The sequence below is a fragment of the Magnolia sinica genome, chromosome 9 (genome assembly GCF_029962835.1).
Source record: "Magnolia sinica isolate HGM2019 chromosome 9, MsV1, whole genome shotgun sequence".
NCBI lineage: Eukaryota > Viridiplantae > Streptophyta > Magnoliopsida > Magnoliales > Magnoliaceae > Magnolia > Magnolia sinica.
The window spans coordinates 18008591-18029257 of NC_080581.1; the positions used below are offsets into that span (position 1 = coordinate 18008591).

Consider the following 20667-nt stretch of genomic DNA (forward strand, 5'->3'; position numbering starts at 1 on the left):
ACTTTTCAATGGTATAGGTTCAATCACACTGTTTCCAGTGGTGTGGTTCACTTAAGATTTGGATATACTTAATTTTTGGATCCAAGCCCTAAAATTAGCTTTTACAATGGATAAATGGAGTGAATAAAATAAATAAATAACGGTGGACCACAGAGCCTGTACTCAGTACGCTAAGGGTAATGAGTTACTCAGTACGCAATCAGCTTCTGCTGCCCTGACCGTGGGGCCCACCTTAATGATTTTTTGTCAAGGATATCTACAATATCAAACCCAACTTATGAACGGCTCGGATATCCTACTCCTATGTATACCATACATCAAAATAATTCACATTCATGCTTCCTTCTACTCCTATAAATACAACTCCAAAAACTCCAACAAACCAACAACTGCTACAATCCTCTCTATATCTCTAATGGCGTTTCGAAACCTTCTCTTCTTCTCCTTCTTCTCTATATTCCTCCTTCAACTACAACCCTCCATCAGCCAAACAACAGTCAAAGCCGCCTACTGGTTTCCGGCCAGCGAATTCCCGGTATCTGACATAAACTCTGCTCTATTCACCCACCTCCTCTGTGCATTCGCCGCTCTCGATCCTCAATCCAACCAACTCATCATCCCAACCTCCAGCCAGGCCACATTCGCTTCTTTCACCACAACCGTCCAACAAAAGAACCCGTCCGTCCAGACGCTATTATCGATAGGAGGCGGAAGGTCCGACCCATCTGCTTTCGCCTCCATGGCGAGCCAGCCAACATCACGTAAGAGCTTCATCGACTCATCCATCAGGCTCGCTCGAGCCAACGGCTTCCGCGGCCTCGACCTCGACTGGGAATACCCACAAACCGCTCAACAGATGTTGAACTTAGGCACCCTCTTCGATGAGTGGCGAGCTGCGGTGGTGTCCGAGTCGCAGTCGTCGGGTCGGCCGCAGCTGCTTCTGACTGCAGCCGTCCATTTCTCTGCGAATCGTGACTCACTGAGTTACCCGGTCCAGTCGATCGGAAGAAACTTGGATTGGGTCAATGTCATGGCGTATGACTTCAAAGGACCTGGCTGGTCGGGAGACTCGACCGGTGCACCAGCTGCACTCTACAACCCGTCGAGTCGATTCAGTGGTAGCGCTGGGATCGATGTCTGGATCGGGGCTGGGCTTTCAGCTAAGAAGATGGTGCTAGGTCTGCCGTTTTATGGATATGCATGGAAGCTAGTGGACCCGAACCAAAATGGTTTGGGTGCGCCTGCGAGCGGGCGAGCTACTGAACAAGGTGTTGCAAGCCATGGATCGATAAGTTACTGGCAGATCAAGGCGTTTGTTGGTAGGAGCGGTGCTACTTGGGTGTATGATCCGACGGTTGTAACGGACTATTGCTATGCGGGGTCCACTTGGATGGGATTCGATGGTGTAAGATCGGTTGCTGCTAAGGTTTCGTATGCTCAGAGTAAGGGGCTGTTGGGCTATTTTGCATGGTCCGTTAGTGGAGACAGCAACTGGGAGCTTTCACAACAAGGTAATTTAACTAAGCATAAAAAAAACCATGGTGGTGTCAGTGCATGTGTAAAATAAAATAATAATAAATAAATAAATATAATAATAATAAACACTAAGCATAAAGATAAGGAAAAAGATGTGCGCATATGGTTTGCACCTCTACGTGGTGAACCTAATGGTAGGTAGCTTAGTGCTGCTAGGATAATAGGACTTGATTGGGTCATATGCTGCTTTTAAAGATAACTCAGATGAGTACAATCAGAAATTGAATACTACTCATGCCTAAATAAGCCATCATGGGATTGGTTTTTATTTAACTGGTGGGCCACTGTCAAAATGGGCTATAGAAGGCATGTTTGAAAGTTTTCTAAACCAACTCCAAAGCTGCACTGGTTGTGAAAGATGGGCTCATAAAAAGCATGTTTAAAAGTTGCTGGGTTCAGTTACTCCATGTGAGCACATGATTGAAAGTACGTTGGTAGAGACATTCTACCAGCACATCGCTCACATAAGCTGGCCTGGCTGCATTGGGAGTCAACGGACAAGGTAATACTCAATTTGAGTTCCTCTGCCTAACAACTTTCAAACATGTTTTTATGGTCTTATCTTTAACAATCCCATATGGCCCATTTAAATTCATGCATGTCCCAGGATCACCAAGCTATGTGATGTTGGGAAGCGAATTCCTTCGGTTTAGGCAGGCCCTATGTGAGGCCCACCATAATATATGGGTTTTATCTACATCGTTCACCTAATTTTCCAGATCATCTCATCACACGAGGCAAAAATAAAAAATTGAGGCAGATAAAAAGCTCAAGTTTACCACAACACTGGTGAAATGATGCCCGGCCGTTGAAACCTTCCTAAGACCACCATGATGTGATTTGCCATCCAACCTGTTGATAAGGTCATATGCAGCTGGATGAAAGTAAAAAAACCAAAAATATCAGCTTGATCTGAAACTTCTATAGCTTCCAAGATGTTTTTAATGGCGGCTGCTTAATCCTCAATGTGGGCCCACTTGATTCTTGTATCTGCCTCATTTTTGGATTCATGCCTCAAAAATGATCCAAAAAATTGGATGGACGGCATGGATAAAACACATAAATCACGGTGGGCCTCATAGAGCCCAGCTCAGACCAATTCCCTCTAGGCCGGGGGACACCGTGCAATCTGCTTCGGTGTGCACCGAGATTCATTGTACATTTTTAAATAAACGTTCAACAATGGTTGGCCGGAATACTGACATTTATTCAAGAGTGCATTTTCAAACGCAATTTCCATTCATACGCAACTTCCGTTTAGACATGGGAAAAACTTTAATACTCTGACCGAGTGATGGATAATACTACGCAGTCACTCATAAATCACTATTTTTATTGGCCAAAACATAATTGATATTAAACCGTCTAATTTATGTACACAAGTCCAACAAATCGATCTGAACTGTCCATTTAAGTTTAGAACTCATTTCATGGGATCTGATGATCCATTCTATTCGTGATTGACCTTTTTGTATAGCCATCATTTTTCCAAGCCATTGAAGGAACGGTTAAGATTACCTGATAAAAGTGATACTTTATAATCATAAATAATTCATAATGGTCCCTAAAAAATAGGTGGGTCAAGTTGTTGCTAAGACCCATTTTTGTGTACATGATATTGACTGTCCATATTTATGGACATTGATAAAATGGTTAATATTTCTGATATTAGTTTGATATCTTCACATTAGCCCCTAAAATATGAATTGGACCTAATGAACGGTCTAGATCAATTGATTAGACTTTCTACATGCATACGAGCAATGGAGCATTTCTCCTAACTAAAAATCATGCTATTTTGAAACTAGAGGTGGACCACACAAATATAAATAAACTTGGGTCAAGCTTAGAATGTCCAACGGCCAACTAGCAACTAGCTTGATTGTCAAGTTGGGTTTTGTTTAGGGTTCGATATGGGTCGGGCCTGGGCCTGTATAGATTAAGCTGAGCCTTTGTTAGGTGGGTCGGGTCAGGTCAGGGTCTGGGGTTTTACAGAATTTCCACACCCAAGCTTCGAACTTGCCTATTAATGATTAACAAGCAGATTTGGGCCTGAAAGTTAAGAGCTAATTAATGATAATTAACATGTGATCCATGAATTTCTAGCCAACGATCGCCGTCCGATTTCATTTTTGGGTGAACATAGGGCTAATCCTAACCTTTGATTCATTTATGTTAATGTACTAAACATGTTGTCTTCGTTGTTGCAGCTTCACAGACGTGGAATTGATTAGACATCGTCAATCTACGGTAGGAGAAATATGACAGAATAAGGGAAAGGGCCTGATGAAGCCTTCAATTAAAAGAGAAAAAAGAAGTTTAAGGAGCATATGTATTATATTAAGTTCTAATAAATTGAAATGTATATGATCAATACAAATACACTCCTTTTATAAAATCTTGTAATAATTCAGTACTTATGCTCTTATTATTAAGGTTATATGAAGTTTGATTAAATAATAGGTCTGAACATATTGCATTTGTGATGTTCGTGTAATGCAGAGACCTTGCATTTTGTGCACTTCCTCATAAGAACTGTACAACCCAAGAATTATATTCATAAAAAACTCAAGTAAGACACCTTAAGATCTTTCTATGGTGGGCCTTATTGATCAACGGTCTGGATTTTCCTAAAGATTAGATAAGCAATCGGGTAAACCAGTGGGCCCCACTGCGTTGTGATATATCATGAGATTTGTGTAAGGGGTGGAATGCTATAACTGTGATTCGCACACAGTATTTTAGAACAACTAGGATGACCAGTGTGTAGCCTTGGGAAGAAGAGTTTTAATGGGTTACAAACTCTTCTTCCCTCTAACCTATATTAATAGGGTTGGGTCCCCAATCCTACACCACACTAGAAAGGTAATCCCATTATATCTTCTCCAAGGAGGTCCTAAGGAAAGGAAGATCAGCATCCAAATTCTATTATCCGGTATTCAATTTCACAGCAATGACGACACAACAAGGTACACCTTACAGTTCTTCAGATCTCCATTTCCGATGCACAACAAGATCCGTTCACTCCCGCATATTAAAAAATCCTTACAGTTTGTATCAGAGCCACTGTCCATCAGGTATGGATGATCAATAAGGCAATTAGGGATTCTTATTCCTAATTTAGAAATCAAGAATTTTAATTCCCAAAATTAGAGATTTTCGAATCCCTAAATCCAGTCATTAGGGATTTGAATCCCAAATCTAGATATTAAGAATTTTGATCCCGAATCCGAGAACTAGGGATTTTGGAATCTATTCAACAAGGCAATGCTCAGTACAGAGCCATCAGCACCATATTCCGATAGATTCCATCATCCAGTTCTTACATAGATGAAAAAAGAGTGGAAAAGGGCGATCCTATCTTGAACTCACTCATCATCAGGAAGGAACTTGCAGCTTCAAACCATATTCGAAATTGTAACCCTATCGCCCGTGGTCATCCGATCACCACAACCATAAATGGGTAGCAGCGGCCTCATGTCATCTTCTTCCCAGTTCCGACAACCCGTGTACATCCACTTAATGTTGCAACTTTCTCCCACTCCATTAAAATCGATGTGGTTAAAGGTCGTTGATTCCCACTCTTACGCGATCCGTTTCCGACACCGGCGGTGCTTCCATATGACTGGAATCATCGGCTGCAGCAACCGATTTCAATGGGTCGTCATCACGTCTTCCTGAAGGTAGGCGGTGGTGACCGGATAACACGTCGGTGGATGGTCTTAGAAGAGATGGGGAAGGGCGGCAGCCTTTTGTTAGGATAGGGTTTCCTCTTTTCTAGGTGACTGTTTGAATAAGGCCTTTGGGGGCTATTTATTTTGGGTCGTGCTTGGCCTGCGCCCCCTCTACTCGGGGGCTATTTGTTTTGGGTCCTGTGAGCCATGTGTTCAAGGACTGTTCCAGCACTATTGGGGCAGCACCCCTCATTCATTCCATAAGGTTGTTGGATGCACTTTCTTATCAGGCAATGGACTCTGTCTACAAATTTTATGTATAGGCCTTTAGCCACAACCGTTTCTCTGTGATTTAAGTGACCCAGTGGGCCATCCTTGCAAGGGCCACAAGTAGTTTTTTGATATTGCTGCGATAATTATGAACGGAACAATGCCCAATCGTATTAGGTATCCAGTGGGCCTATTGGCCATTTCATTCTGCTTGTGGTCAAGATCAGAGTGCCATGTGTACAGGGCTTAAGTTGTGCCTATCCTTTGGGAATAATTTGGTTCACATTCATTTGATAATTTATCGGCTCACTCCAGTTAATTTTAAGCGCAAATAAGGTCTGATGGTTGACTAGATGAAGCTCATATTGTAGGCCCATACCATTTTATTTAAGTTTAATTCAAGGGCATGTTGAATGCTCGTTTAGCGTGTATTCCCTTTGGGACCAATTTTTTGAGATCCATTTCTTCAATCTGAGTTGTCTGTTTAATTTTTTAAAAGAGTGTATAATCTGGCTCATTCACTTGATGGACAATGAAGAATATGGCCCTTTCATCATTTGGAGATTAAGAATAGGATCTGATATGTCCATAGTATGGACTCTAATGTAAGGATCTAACCATCCATCAAAATAGTTCTATTCCAATTGTCTATCCTGTGAATGTTAAGGGCCAACTGTGCGTCGCTCATTGTCACTGATCAGATCATTCAAAGTATTGATTCGGCTTAATTGTGTGCCCATCATCCATCTTTAGAAGTTGATATAGACCGCTGGAGTGAGGATGGTGAAACCTACCCGTTTGTTTCTCTTTAAGACTCCTCATTTTTCCAACGATCAATATCAACCGCCTTGTGGGCCAAATCAGACTTATTTAAATAGTTAATCCATTGAGGACAAGATTAAAATTGCAATCCCAAGTCAAAATTTTGTGAGATTGAATCCGGTTGTGTTAGCCACCACAGTGACCTCAATCAGTAAAAATTTTCACGAATCTGGGCTTGTGATATTGAGAATTAAGTTAAAGGATTGCATTCAGTTACGTTCACATTTTATGCGAATGGAGACGAAAACACAAACGATCACCTTTTGGTAAGAGCATGAACAAGGTAGAATAAAGGGTGCTTATAATGTAAAGCTGAAAGACTCATCATACCCGCAGGTGTTGAGTGTGTCAGATTTACATAATTGGCATCACTTAGCTTCATGTTCAGGAAAGTCACTTGCATATTATCACTACCTCCCACAGGAGGAGTGATGATGATGTAACCGATTCTCGCCAGGATCAAATGTTTGGGCACATCTTCATCCTGGATAGTTTAGTTGAAAGCCCCAATCAATTGAATTGATAAGATTGCCTGATATTTGGTTTTATTCATGAATTTTCTATATAAACAATCTGCTAATATGAGTATATTCTACAACCAATTAAAATTTTAACTCAAATGCATTAAGTTCCTATCCTAACCAGGTTTGATTATGTTCAAAGGATAGAGGCCATAGAGACAATCCGGGGATGATTACATTTGGAGATTACTCCAGAAAATTCTGAACCTTCAAAATCTTTTTAAAATAGTCAGAATGTTAATCTTGTAACCTCAGGACATATACCTGTACATAATGGAAACGGAAAAAGGAAATATGGTTCTAACGAGGGATTCTCAGGACCTCATGGTCCTCTAGGTTCTCCAGTTGAAAACCAACCTAGGAATGTATCGAGCTGCAAGCAAGCTAAAGGTAACAATTGTTTCCTTTGCAAGAGGTCGGGCCATTAAAAGAAAGACTGCATAAAGTATAAGCAATGACTCATAAATAGGGGTAATAATTCTATTTTAGTCTGTTTTGAATCCAATCTAACTGATATGTCGGTGAATTCTTGGTGGATAGATTCAGGAACTACTATTCACATATGTACTTCTATGTAGGACTTACTACAGACCAGGCCACCAATTGATGTAGAGAGCTCAGTATACGTAGACAATAGTGTTAAAGTCAATGTAGAGGCAATTAGAGTCTATAGGCTTACGTTAGAGTCTGGTTATTTATTAGATTTGGTAGATACATTTTATGTGCCTTTTATAAAGCGTAATCTAATTTCTATTTCTCGTTTGGATAAATTGGGATATTCATTTTAATTTGAGAGTAAAGGATTCAGTATTTACCTTAATTTGATTAAAGTTGGCACCAGCTCTATGGTGAACAACCTATACCAGTTGGACTTGATTGCCTCATACGTCTATATTGTTAATGTCATGTATGAAAATAAAACATGATCTTAACGTAAATTAGACTATGAGAATTCCTCCATGTTATGGCACAGGCGATTATGTCATATATCTTGTGAGAGATTAGATAGGCTTGTGCAAAAAGGAATTCTTCATTTTCTAGACATATCTGACTATAAAGTGTGCATTGATTGCATAAAATGATAACAGACCAGAAACAGAAAGAAATATGCAACAAAGAGTGTAGGACTCTTAAAGGTGATACATAGGGACATTTGTGGGTCATTCACTACGGCATCCTAGAGTGGATACAAATATTTTATTACCTTCATAGATGACTATTCTCATTTTGAGCACCTCTATCTTATCAGATACCCTGGATGCTTTTAAAATCTATAAGGTTGAAGTTGAAAATCAACTCAATAAAAGGATTAAAGTTGTCAGATTTGACCGTAGTGGTGAATACTATGGTAATATGACAAATTAGGTCACAATCCAGAGCCATTCGCTAGATACCTACAAGATTGTGGCATTGTCGCCTAGTATAGTATGCCTAGTACTCCAGAGCATAATGATATAGCTGAGAAGCGTAATCGCACCCTTATAGATATGGTACGAAGTATGGTTAGCATTTCGACATTGTCAGAATCTCTGTGGGGTGATGTGATCAAAATCACAGTTCATATCCTTAAAAGGGTCCCTAGTAAAGCAGTAAGTAAAATTCCCTTTGAGCTGTGAAATGAAAGAAAACTAAGTCTCTGATATCTACATGTTTGGGGATGTCCTGCGGGGGTTAAAATTTATAACCCGTATAAAAGGAAGCTTGATCTTAGAACCATCAGCTATTTCTTTATTGGATATCCAGAAAGGTCAAAAGGCTATCAATTCAATTGTCATTCCCACTCTATGAAGATCGTTGAGACTGAGAATGCTATATTTAGTGCTATCAATTCAATTGTCATTCCCACTCTATGAAGATCGTTGAGACTGAGAATGCTATATTTAGTGAGGACACTGAAAACAATGGGAGCACGAACATTAGAAACTTTGTATTTAAGGAAGAAAGGACTATGACTCCGGTCATAGTCACTCAAGATCACGTGGATATAAATGTTGTAGTCGACTCTGCAATTGCCACGTTGAATCCCTTGTACAACCCATTGATGAGGAAAACCAAAATCACACCCAACAAGCTAAACCATTGAGAATATCTGAAAGATAGAGTATAAATCTAGACGATTACATCGTATACTTAAAGGAGCACGAGTTTGACATAGGGATGGAAAAGATCTTGAATCTTTTACACAAATCAAACAAAGTGCTGACCCTTCTCGTTAGTTTAATGCCATAAAAGATAAGTTGAAATCCATGAGGGATAATAAAGTATGGGATCTTGTTGAGTTATCCTCTATAATAAAACCGATTGGTTGTAAATCGATATTTAAAACCAAGCGGGACTCCAAGGGTAATGTCAAAAAATATAAAGCCAGACTTGTTGCTAAGGGTTTTAACCAGCATAAGGATATTGACTTTAAGAAGACTTTCGATCACCAGTATCTAAGAAAGACTTATTCAAGATCATAATGACTCTTATATCTCATATGGATTTAGAGTTACATCAGATGGATGTAAAGACAATATTTCTTAATGGGGATCTGAATGAGAATGTACATATGTTATAACCCGAAGGTTTTGTAACCCATGGCTTATAACTTTTGGTTTATAAACTAAAGAAATCCATTTATGGGTTAAAACAAGCATCACAACAATGGTACCTTGAGTTTCATAAAGTAATTTCCTCATATGGTATTGTAGAAAACACTACAGATGAATGTATCTACATTAAAATCAGTTGGAGTAAGTTCATTATGATGATTTTATATATTGATGACATTTTATTAACTAGCAGTGACATCGGGATATTGAGCGACACAGAAAAATTCTTATCTCAAATATTTGAAATGGAGGACCTTAGTGACGCCTCTTATGTCATTGGTATTGAGATTTGTCATGACAGATCTCGTGAACTGCTCAACTTATCATCAAGGGCCTACATTATAAGGATACTCGAAAGGTATGGCATGTAAAATTGTGCTCTTGGACAGTCACCCATTGTAAAGGGTGATAAATTTGGCCAATTCCAATATCCCAAGAATGATTTGGAAAAGAATCGAATGAAAGAACTTCTGTACACATCAGTAGTAGAGAGCATAATGTATGCTCAAGTCTGTAAGCGACCAAACATTGCATTTGTTGTTGGAATGTTGAGCAGATTACCTGTCCAATCCAGGAATGCAACATTGGATAGCTGCAAAGAAAGCGTTGTGGTATCTACAGAGAACAAAGGATTTCGGACTCACATACAGAAGATCTGATCCTCTAGAGTTGATTGGATACTCAGACGCAGATTTTGTAGGCTGCATTGACACTAAAAAGTCCACTTCAGGCTATATATTCATGATGATTGGAGGAGCTGTGTCTTGAAAAAGCGTGAAACAGTCTACCACAGCCTCATCCACCATGGAAGCTGAATTCATTGCCTGTCATGAGGCATCTAATCAGATATTATGGTTACAGTGTTTCTTTTCAGGTTTGCGGGTACTAGAGCATATCCCGATACCATTAAGAATATTTTGCAATAATTCAGCCGCGATTTCCTTTTCTAGTAATAACAAATATTCATCAAGATCGAAGCATATTGACATCAAATATCTTGTTGTAAAGGAAGAAAAAGTTCAGAATCATTAAGTCTTTATAGAGTTCATCGACATTAAGCAGATGACTGCAAATCTACTCACTAAAGGACTCCCTATCACGCCATTTCAGAAGCATGTAACATTCATGGGAGTCATTGATCCTTATAGATGTTTTCAGTTAGTGAAAGTTTGAGCGTGTTTTATCCTTCAGAAATTGAAAAGATCTCATTTAATAAAGTTTTTTGATGAATCTGATATAAAGTCAATTTCTACTTCTCTCTAAGTATGTGCAATCTATTCTGAGTAAGTAGAACTACAGTTATGTCTCATCGGAGACATTTCAAAGCTTCAGGACCTCTTAAGGATAAACACACATCATCACACTATGTGTGTAATCCTTATACTACACTTCTTAGTTCTTAATCTCTGTCATTAAAACTGATAGTATTGTGACCACTCTTAGCCACACTTCGCTTAGATTAAATGTTGTGATGACTACCACGATCTGATACTAGTAGCCTTGATGGACCAGATTGTAATATCATTATTCGTATTATTTAACAATCGCATTGGTTAACCATTTGGATGTTTTCTCAAAATTAAAACAGATTTTCAAAAATATTTTCTACAGATTAATCATTGACATTGATTAATGTGGCCCAAGTGGGAGAAACATTAGAACTGGAATTGGAGGTGGCTCATACGAGTCCTGAAAATAGGATGCACTACATACAATACAGATGGACCCAGCAAGTCAGCTTGACAAGTAGATGGGGTGCAGGCCAAGCATGACCCAAAACAAATAGCCCTTAAAAGGCCTTCTTATTCAAATAGTCACCTGAAAAAGAGGAAACCCTATCCTAACAAAAGGTTGCCGCCCTTCCCCATCTCTTCTAAGACCATCCACCAACGTGTTATCTAGTCACCACCACCTACCTTCATAAAGACGTGATGATGACCCATTGAAATCGGTTGCTGCAGCCGATGATTCTAGTCATATGGAAGCCGGTGGTCGGAAACGGATCGCGAAAGAGAAAATCTCATGATATAACAAAATGCAGTGGGGCCCACTGCTTTACCCAATTGCTTATCCAACCTTTAGGACAATCTAGACCATTGATCAATAAGGCCCACCATATAAAGATCTTACAGACACATCATATAGTGCAATGAACAATCATGCTTAAAACTTACATATTAATTCTATATTCACTTCTTCATGAATACTTAAATTATGGAATGGCTTAAGCCTGATTGGGTGGACCCCACATTCCATCTAGGATAGTTTCTAGTGTTGGCATCCCCCTCCTCAATGGGACCCGGATTGCCTGTCAAAGGCTTTTTACAAGGAGTTCCTGTGCTGGGAAGCTAGGTGGGGGCCACCGTGTGTTTTTTTTATAAATCCACCCTGTCCATTCATTTTGCCCGATCATTTTAAGATATGTAGGGAAATAATACTATGAGGTCGACCTCATGGGAGCTTCCCATGAGGTCAACCTATGCAGGCCCCATCGCGATGTGTGTCGAACATCAACATCGTGCATTTGATGGGTCCCCTTTTAGATTATGGGATATCTAAAAAATCAGCCATATACAGAACTCAGGTGGGCCATACATCTAAAACCATGTAAAGACATGCTTAAAACATATAAAAGCACTTGGTGGGGCCCACCTAAGTTTTGGATGCTGGTGAAACTTGGTTTGACCCCCCATCCAAGTGGGACACACACAATGGATGGGCTGGATTTGTGAACCACATCTCAATGGGCTCAATAAATGATTATGAATGTTTTAATGGGAGGGTAATCCCTCTCAATTGTTGTATGTAGTGTGGCCCTTCCAAGTAATGGATTGACTTTATTTTTAAGCTCGTGGCCCACCATGGAATGGTGCATCTGATTGATGGTGTTGATGTTCGACATACATCATGGTGGGGCCCACATAGCTTGACCTCATGGAAAGCTCCCATGAGTAGAGGTGTACACGAGTCGAGCTGGCATAGATCGACTCGGCTCGGCCACTCTCTAACCCTAGCTCGAACTCAGCTCAGCTCAGTCCTTGAGCCAAACTAGCCAGCTCGGCTCGATTCAGTTAACAGCTCGGGCTAGTTCGAGCCAAGATTAAGCCTCTGCAGCATTTTCTTAAACACATGCAGTGCACCTTTAATTTCTCACAAAATGTAAAGCAGCAGCATCAGTTTACAAGTATTTCATCAAATACTCAATAGGCAACATAAAAATCAAGATACAAGGGTATTTATTTCATATCCATACCTTTCTCGCCACCAATTGACACTTCGTTGAGTCATTTCATCAGACACTTTCTGAGCAACATCAATATCAAAATAACTGAGTCACTGAACTGGTTCGATTCGAGTTGGGGTTTGATCCGAGTCGAGTCGAGCTCAAACTCAACTCGAAATTTTTTCGAGCTCGAACTCAGTTTCAAATCGAGTCAAATCGAGCTTTTTCGGGTCAAGTAAAGCAAGCTAACTGAGCTAACTCGGTTCGTGTATAGCTCTACCCATGAGGTCAACCTCATAGTACCATTTCCCAAATATGTGTGTGTGTGTGTGTGTAATGTATTTATATATATTTATAATATTATAAACACTTAAACCCCTTAATAATTTTAAAGTATATTATAATATATATATATATATATATATATATATATATATAAATTATAAATTATACAATCTAAATCAAATGGATAGATGGTTGAATTCATGCATGAATGGATGGTTGGATGGATGGATGTGAGGTAGGGATGGTTGGTTGGATGGATAAAATGGTTGGGTGGATGGAAGGATGGATGGATGTATCGTGTATGGGATGATTAGGTGGTTAAATGCATGGTTGGATGGTTGGATGAATGTATCTATTAATTTGTTAAATTATTTTTAATTTGTTAGATTGTTAATTTATTAGATTGTTATATTATTATATTATTTTTAACTTATTAATTTATTAAATTGTTAAGTTGTTTTTTATCTGTTACTGTTAGATTGTGACATTATTTTTAATTGGTTAGATTGTTTTAGGTTAGATAATTAGTTACTCATTTGAGGATTTTTATGTTGTCAAACATAAACATGGTGTGTTCTTGGAGGCATAGAAAAATATTAATCGGCAAAGTTATTATCATTGAAGTATATTCACCGTTTTCATGCTTTGTGGCTCACTTGAGCTTTTCAAATGTACATCATTCTTGACCCAAGCCATAAACTAATATGAAGAAAATGATGGATGACTTGGATTTCACTCAACAGCACGATGGGATCCATCATTACAACCATCTCCAGTGAGTTTGACATGAGGAGTCAAACATGTGAGTGGCATGATGGTTATCATTATCCCTTAAATCTTAACAGGACCCGATTATCCCTTAAATCTTAGTAGGGCCCCACTTTCGTGATGTTTGTCACAAATTGAACTGTCCATAATTTTCTCCATCTCATTTGATGGTGTGGGCTCAAAATCGAGGCTTATTCACTGCTTAAGTGCAATCAACAATAGGAAAAGGTCTGATAGCGGTCATTGTTTGTTCGCTTGTGGACTACTTGAGTGGTGAATCTGCCTAATCTTTTGGTCAACCTGGTAAAATAATTTGACAAACTTGTGAATGGGATAGATTTCTCTCAAAACCAACAGTGGGCCCGACAATCACAGAAACCATCTCCAATGAAATCTTACCCAAAGCCACAAATGTCATTATCATGCGGCCATTTAATGTTGGTGGTGCCACTTTCGTGATGTTTGTGACAAATTTGGCCTGTCCACCGGTTCATCTCATTTCAGGGTGTCGTCTAAAAATTGAGGCTGAACCAAAGCGATGGAGGATCCCACAGCTAGAAAAAGATGGACGGTGGCATTTAACAAACCACTATATTTGCTTGTGGCCCACTTGAGCATTGTATCTCCCTCATCTTTCAACCCACTAACTAAAATGACTTGATCAAAGTTCTTAATGTTGAGGGTCAAATATTGCATATCAGACCTAGTTGTTACCTGGATTTACAAACATAGTACTGTTTATCGACCTGATTTAATCATGTTTGTGATGCAGGGCGTATTCACGAGCCTGGACTGAAAAAATGATGCTATATGTATGGATTGACGCTCTGAATTCACCAAGGCATAGGACGGGACTCCAGAAGACCAAGCTTGAAGAATTTACAAGCCAGAAATTAGAGAAAGTCCAGCCAACAGGCCTAGAAGACGTATAGAATGCAAGATCACAGGGTTCCCACCATTAGATCAGTTTGAAACTCCATACGTACCCTGAGGACCATAAATGAACCGTACACATCAATTTTCAGCTCCTGGATCACTATGAAAGTGGCCCAACGGACAGATCAGCCACCAAAACAGTGATATGGGGCCCACCTGTTATCTGCATATGCTTCAAAATTAGTCTTGGCGGTTTAAATGAGATGGGACAACAGAGGGACGGATCGGATTTTACATATACATCAACATGGGACCCACTTTACATGCAAGGAGTGCACGGGCAACTGTGCACGCACTGAACACCGAACCAACAAGAGCGGTCAAACAGCGTCTCGCTGCTCACAACAGAGAGAGCTCTGTTTCAAGGAACGAGCTGCTGCGTTTTTGTAGTGGGCCACCATCAGAGGTCTTCAGGATGATCTGGACCGTTCAGTAGACTCCAACACCCAGAGAATGCGGACCTAGGAGAGATAGTTTGAAGAGAGTAGTATGATTGATTTTTTACTGTGTAAACACAATTCTGACGGTTTACTGAAAACTCTGTGGGTCACACCGAATCCAATGCAAAAACACCCACGGTCGAACGGTTTTTTGACATGACTCCATTGGACGGAGTGGATCCCTTCTCTAGAGATGATCAGGGGCCGGCTAAGCATCCCAGCGTAATTCCTTACGCACGTACGTGCGTAACAAGATGACCGATCACCGTGGGCCATACGATCTTCGTGATCGTGATTGGACGGACAATCCGGACTGTCCATTGTATCCAGACAATGATTCTAACCAAAATTACTACCTTTCTTGCAATCATGCATATAATAAAGATCGCTAGTGCGGGAGCTTCGCCGGACGTTGATTCACGCAGCAGCCCACTGAAAGGTCAGATCCCCTTCAAAATCAGAATTTTGTGCTTAATCAATCCCATAGAGCCAATGGCCGGCTCTGATGAGGTGTGATGTTGCTAAAGTGGACCCCACCGAGCTCAACCACGTAAACGGGTCTTCCGTTTCCAGCGGCTCTGTTCGCGGAAACCGGAAGCTGTCCGTGTTTTGCGGGCGGCTGTGGGCCACCATGATGAGCCATCTCTCCGATCCACACCGTCCAGGAGAGAGAGAAGTGGGTCACGACCCCATCTATGAAGACAGAACGACTTCCGATGATCAGCCATCCCGAATAGCTTTCCAAACGCAAGATAGTTTGCGTTTTTGTTACGTGCGTAAGGAGCCACTGACTCCAATCTTTTGTTTCGCACACCAGTCGACCGCTTGTTCCAGCCTATAAAAGACGTGAGGGAGAGAGTGATAGGGGGCATCCGATCCTGGATCTTGAGCAGCCGTGGAGGGGGCTGGGTAAGGCTTTTCGCGAGAGACAGTTGAGCTTGAGGATTGGTTGCTGCTGCACGTCAGGGAGAGTGAAAGAGAAACGGAGGGGAGTTGAGGAGGCAGTGAGGACTTGAGCCTGGTTTTCTTCTTTCTCCTTTATATCTCTTTTATTTCTTAAGGTTAGCCTAATCATGGTCGGCTAAACCTCTTAGCTAGGGCTAAGAGGTGAAGCTTGTATTGAGATGGGAGACTTTATTTAATTATTATGAATTAAACTTGATTGTGGTTTGATTATTCAAGGAATATTTTTCTTAGTTTTTAATGGTCTGTTGTGACTGAAATTACAATGGGTTTGCAATGGCTTTGAGTATTTCTTTTCCCTTCTTATGTTTATGAAGTCAGGAATCCCTGTTGTTCATCATTGTCCCATGGGCATGGTAGGATGACAGTACCCTTCTTGATCTTCATACATTGTTGATTGGTTGGTAATTAGTTTAACCCTATTGTTTGCTTTGTCTCCTGGGCATGGTAAGATGATGGAGTCCATTCTAATTCATAAACCTTTCATCTCTTGAAAGCTAGATCAAGTAAGTTTGAATTCCATAATCCTTGATGCAGGCATAAGATCTCTCTGATTTCTACAAGTGGATCCTCTGAATCCCTAGTTTTCTTCCTCAGAATTCCTTAAAGTTTTAGATAATTATTCCACAATTATTTCTTAAATTCTCTTTGGTTTAGATCACATCTTAGTCTAGTTCTAGCTCTACTTGGTTTCAGATAACGTACAGGTATCAGTCCCTGTGGATTCGACCTCGGTCTTACCGAGTTTATTACTACATCACAACCCTGCACTTGGGGTGTGAACAAGTTTTTGGCGCCATTACCGGGGACTGACGGTTACGATTCTCTGAAATTAATTAGTTTTAGGATTAGTTTAAGATTAGGATTTTACTAACCTTAGTTTTTTTATTTATTTTTATTTAAGTTCAAAACTAACTTGTTTCCTGTTTTATAGGATCTTGACATAAGTTTCTCAATTGGTAATTCCTTCCTAATCTCTCTACTTTTTCTATTTTTAGAATTAGGGTTTGAATTTTAGAAATTTTCTAATTGTAGTATCCTCCCATCTGTAGGAAATAGTTTATTCTTAGAAACTAGGTTATTTCTTTCCCTTTTTAGAAATTAACTTTCTACTTTTATTTTTGGTAACTTTCTAATTTTAGAATCTAATTTGTTTCCTAATTTATTTTTAGAATTTTTTAGAAACTAACTTTCCTATTGTGTAGGCCTTTAAGATAGAAATTTCTAATTCGGTAAGTTCTTTCTCTCTACTTTCTATTTTTCATATCTCTTTTTAATTTATTTTTTTTAGGATTTTTTTCTTTTTAGAAACTAGTTTACTTCTCTCCTCCTTTTTAAGGATTTTCTAATTCTATACATTCTCTTTAGAACTAACTTGTTTGTTTTCTTTTGTAGGTCATTAACTTAGGGGCTTCAATTTGGTAATTTCTTTCCAACTCTCTCTCTCCTTCTTTCTAGATTTTCTTTTCTTTCTTAGGATTAGGCTTTGAATTTGATTGAGGGCTGCGAGTGTTTCATGCCCAAGTGGGCCCGTGACAACACACGACGTCTCTTGACTGAAGGAGGATTGGTTGAGGGGTTGACTATCCATCGCAGGACTAGACACCGCTCAAAATCTCCTGAGTTAACTGAAGTTATGGCTGAAGACCAACCTCCTCTACTTCCACCCAGGGTGGAGGATACCCAAGATGAGAATGAGGTGCAACAGGCACCCCCGCCTCGTACTTTACGAGATTATCTACAACAGGCGGGAGTGAGTATGCCCTCATGCATGATTTTTCCTGAAAACACAGGACAAATGGATATCAAGCCGGGAGTTATCCAACTCCTTCCCAAATTCCATGGACTTGAATCAGAGAGTTCATATTTACATTTGAAAGAGTTCGATGAGATTATAGCTACATTATGTTTTCCTAATGTATCTGAGGATACAATTAGGCTGAAACTCTTTCCTTTTTCCTTAAAAGAGAAAGCTAAGACGTGGTTACATTCATTGCGTCCTAGATCCATTGGCACATGGAACGACATGCAGAGGGAATTCATAAAAAATTTCTTCCCACATCATAAAACGATTACCCTCAGAAAAGCAATAATAAACTTTGCCCAAAAGGAAGATGAAACATTCTTCCAATGTTGAGAAAGGTTCAAAGATTTGCTTAGTTCATGCTCACAACACGGATTTGAAACGTGGCACATTACAAATTTTTTCTACGATGGACTGACATCTTCCATGCGCCAAATGGTCGAGACAATGTGTAATGGAGAGTTCATTAATAAAGATGTTGACGAGGTATGGGATTACCTCGATAGTCTCGCTGAAAAAACACAATCATGGGACTATTACCCAATGACGAACACCACGTCTAGGCCGACTCAATTAAAGGAGAAAGGTGGATTATATCTCTTGAAAGAAGAGGATGATCTCAAGTATAAAGTGACTACGCTCATAAGGAAAGTTGAGGCCATGGAAGGAAAGAAGGATAAGGTCAATGAAATTGTTTGCGGTATCTGTGATTGCAACATTCACACAACTGAAAACTGTCTTACAATACCTGCCTTTCGAGGAGTGTTGAATGAACAAGCCAATGCCGTAAATAACTATCAAAGACCTTTTACTGGACCTAACTCCAATACATACAATCCTGGCTGGAAAAATCATCCATAACTCCAATACATACAATCAAGAGTACCTGCGAAAGTGGTGTAGGTAGGATTTCATTTTTTTGTTATTTTTGTTGGTTTCTCTCTTGTGCTGACCCGCTCTTACGTAGATAGTTATGGAAAGCCTCTTGATTCTTTCAGGTATTATCTTCCCATCACTTCTCATTTACTTATTTTGTCCCATGTGCATTGCATGCTTATTTCTTTTACATTGAGGACAATGTAGATTTTAGGTTGGGGGTGAGAGATTAGGTTTCCTAATCAGTGTTTTCTTGGTCTTAGCAAAAGTTGTGAAAATTTTTAATTTTTCAGGACTTCTGATGAAGTCGAAGTGATTTTGACGGCCATCTAAGGGCACTTAGAATTTCAAGATGCGTGATGTTGGTACTTTATGACTCTTGGATTCAGTTATCTATTAAATTTTACAGCTAAGTTTGAATTGTTAATCCACTATTAGAATTTGTAAACATTGGTTGAGTCATGCATTCGCAGGACACATCTCGCTTGCATATTAAGGTTTCAGTTCGATATTAAAGTATTAACCTGGTAATCACTAAACATGAAAGGAACCAACTTGAGAAATTGAATGGATTGGGCGAACAGTCTTTACCATAGGTTTGCTCCCTATAGGTGAGGATTCGATTCCCCATGAATGATATGTGAAAAAGTTGGGTGTACAGTCTTTACCTTAGGTTTGCTCCCTGTAGGTGAGGATTTGATCCCTCTTCTTGGCGTTACTTCAAAAAAAAAAAAAATTCAAAAATTAAAAGAATAAACAGATAAGGTGTAAGCCAAGTTGGGTTATCGTGATTTCTCTTATTTGTTACCAATGATATTCTTAAATATCAAGGTGAATCTTAATGTTGACAAGTCGAGATTGGACTATACATCCATGGAATTCAATATTTAGAATTATTCTAATTGATGGACTAATATTTTGAACTTGATTATGAAGTTTACCGTGAGCTTGATTTCAGGAAAAAGTAATGCCAACATTCATGAATCTTAGAATTCGAGTATCTGAACTATTTTTCATAAATCTCTTGAGTTTGTAGAAATTATCCTGTAATTCTCAATTTATTTTTCGCATACTTTGCTCGGGACTAGCAAAATGCTGGTTGGGGGTTGTGTTGAGGGTCAAATATTGCATATCAGACCCAGTTGTTACCTGGATTTACAAACATAGTACTGTTTATCGACCTGATTTAATCATGTTTGTGATGCAGGGCGTATTCACGAGCCTGGACTGAAAAAATGATGCTATATGTATGGATTGACACTCTGAATTCACCAAGGCATAGGACGGGACTCCAGAAGACCAAGCTTGAAGAATTTACAAGCCAGAAATCAGAGAAAGTCCAGCCAACAGGCCTAGAAGACGTATAGAATGCAAGATCACAGGGTTCCCACCATTAGATCAGTTTGAAACTCCATACGTACCCTGAGGACCATAAATGAACCGTACACATCAATTTTCAGCTCCTGGATCATTGTGAAAGTGGCCCAACGGACAGATCAACCACCAAAACAGTGATATGGGGCCCACCTGTTATCTGGATATGCTTCAAAATTAGTCTTGGCGGTTTAAATGAGATGGGACAACAGAGGGACGGATTGGATTTTACATATACATCAACATGGGACCCACTTTACATGCAAGGAGTGCACGGGCAACTGTGCACGCACTGAACACCGAACCAACAAGAGCCTGTTTGACCGCGTCTCGCTGCTCACAACAGAGAGAGCTCTGTTTCAAGGAACGAGCTGCTGCATTTTTGTAGTGGGCCACCATCAGAGGTCTTCAGGATGATCTGGACCGTTCAGTAGACTCCAACAGCCCAGAGAATGCGGACCTAGGAGAGATAGTTTGAAGAGAGCAGTATGATTGATTTTTTACTGTGTAAACACAATTCTGACGGTTTACTGAAAACTCGGTGGGTCACACCGAATCCAATGCAAAAACACCCATGGTCG

The 20667-nt window shown here is 39.7% G+C and overlaps 1 protein-coding gene and 1 non-coding gene across 3 annotated transcripts in view; one reads left to right on the forward strand and one right to left on the reverse strand.

Annotated features, from left to right (window-relative positions):
* The first annotated feature begins 374 nt into the window (after window positions 1-374).
* The window catches only part of LOC131257000 (class V chitinase-like), a 34244-nt gene continuing 13951 nt past the window's right edge, over window positions 375-20667 (forward strand). Inside the window, exons 1-2 of one of the 2 annotated variants that reach the window (XM_058258146.1) lie at window positions 375-1511; window positions 3747-4020. In XM_058258146.1, coding sequence (XP_058114129.1) covers window positions 416-1511; window positions 3747-3766 — 1116 coding nt within the window. In that variant the 5' untranslated portion in view covers window positions 375-415 and the 3' untranslated portion in view covers window positions 3767-4020. Of the gene's footprint in view, window positions 1512-3746; window positions 4021-20667 lie in introns of those variants that run through there. The other variant, XM_058258144.1, reaches the window with a different exon arrangement.
* LOC131257153 (small nucleolar RNA R71) lies at window positions 18107-18213 on the reverse strand. The gene has a single exon (XR_009177168.1). It is a non-coding gene; the product is annotated as a small nucleolar RNA R71 (small nucleolar RNA).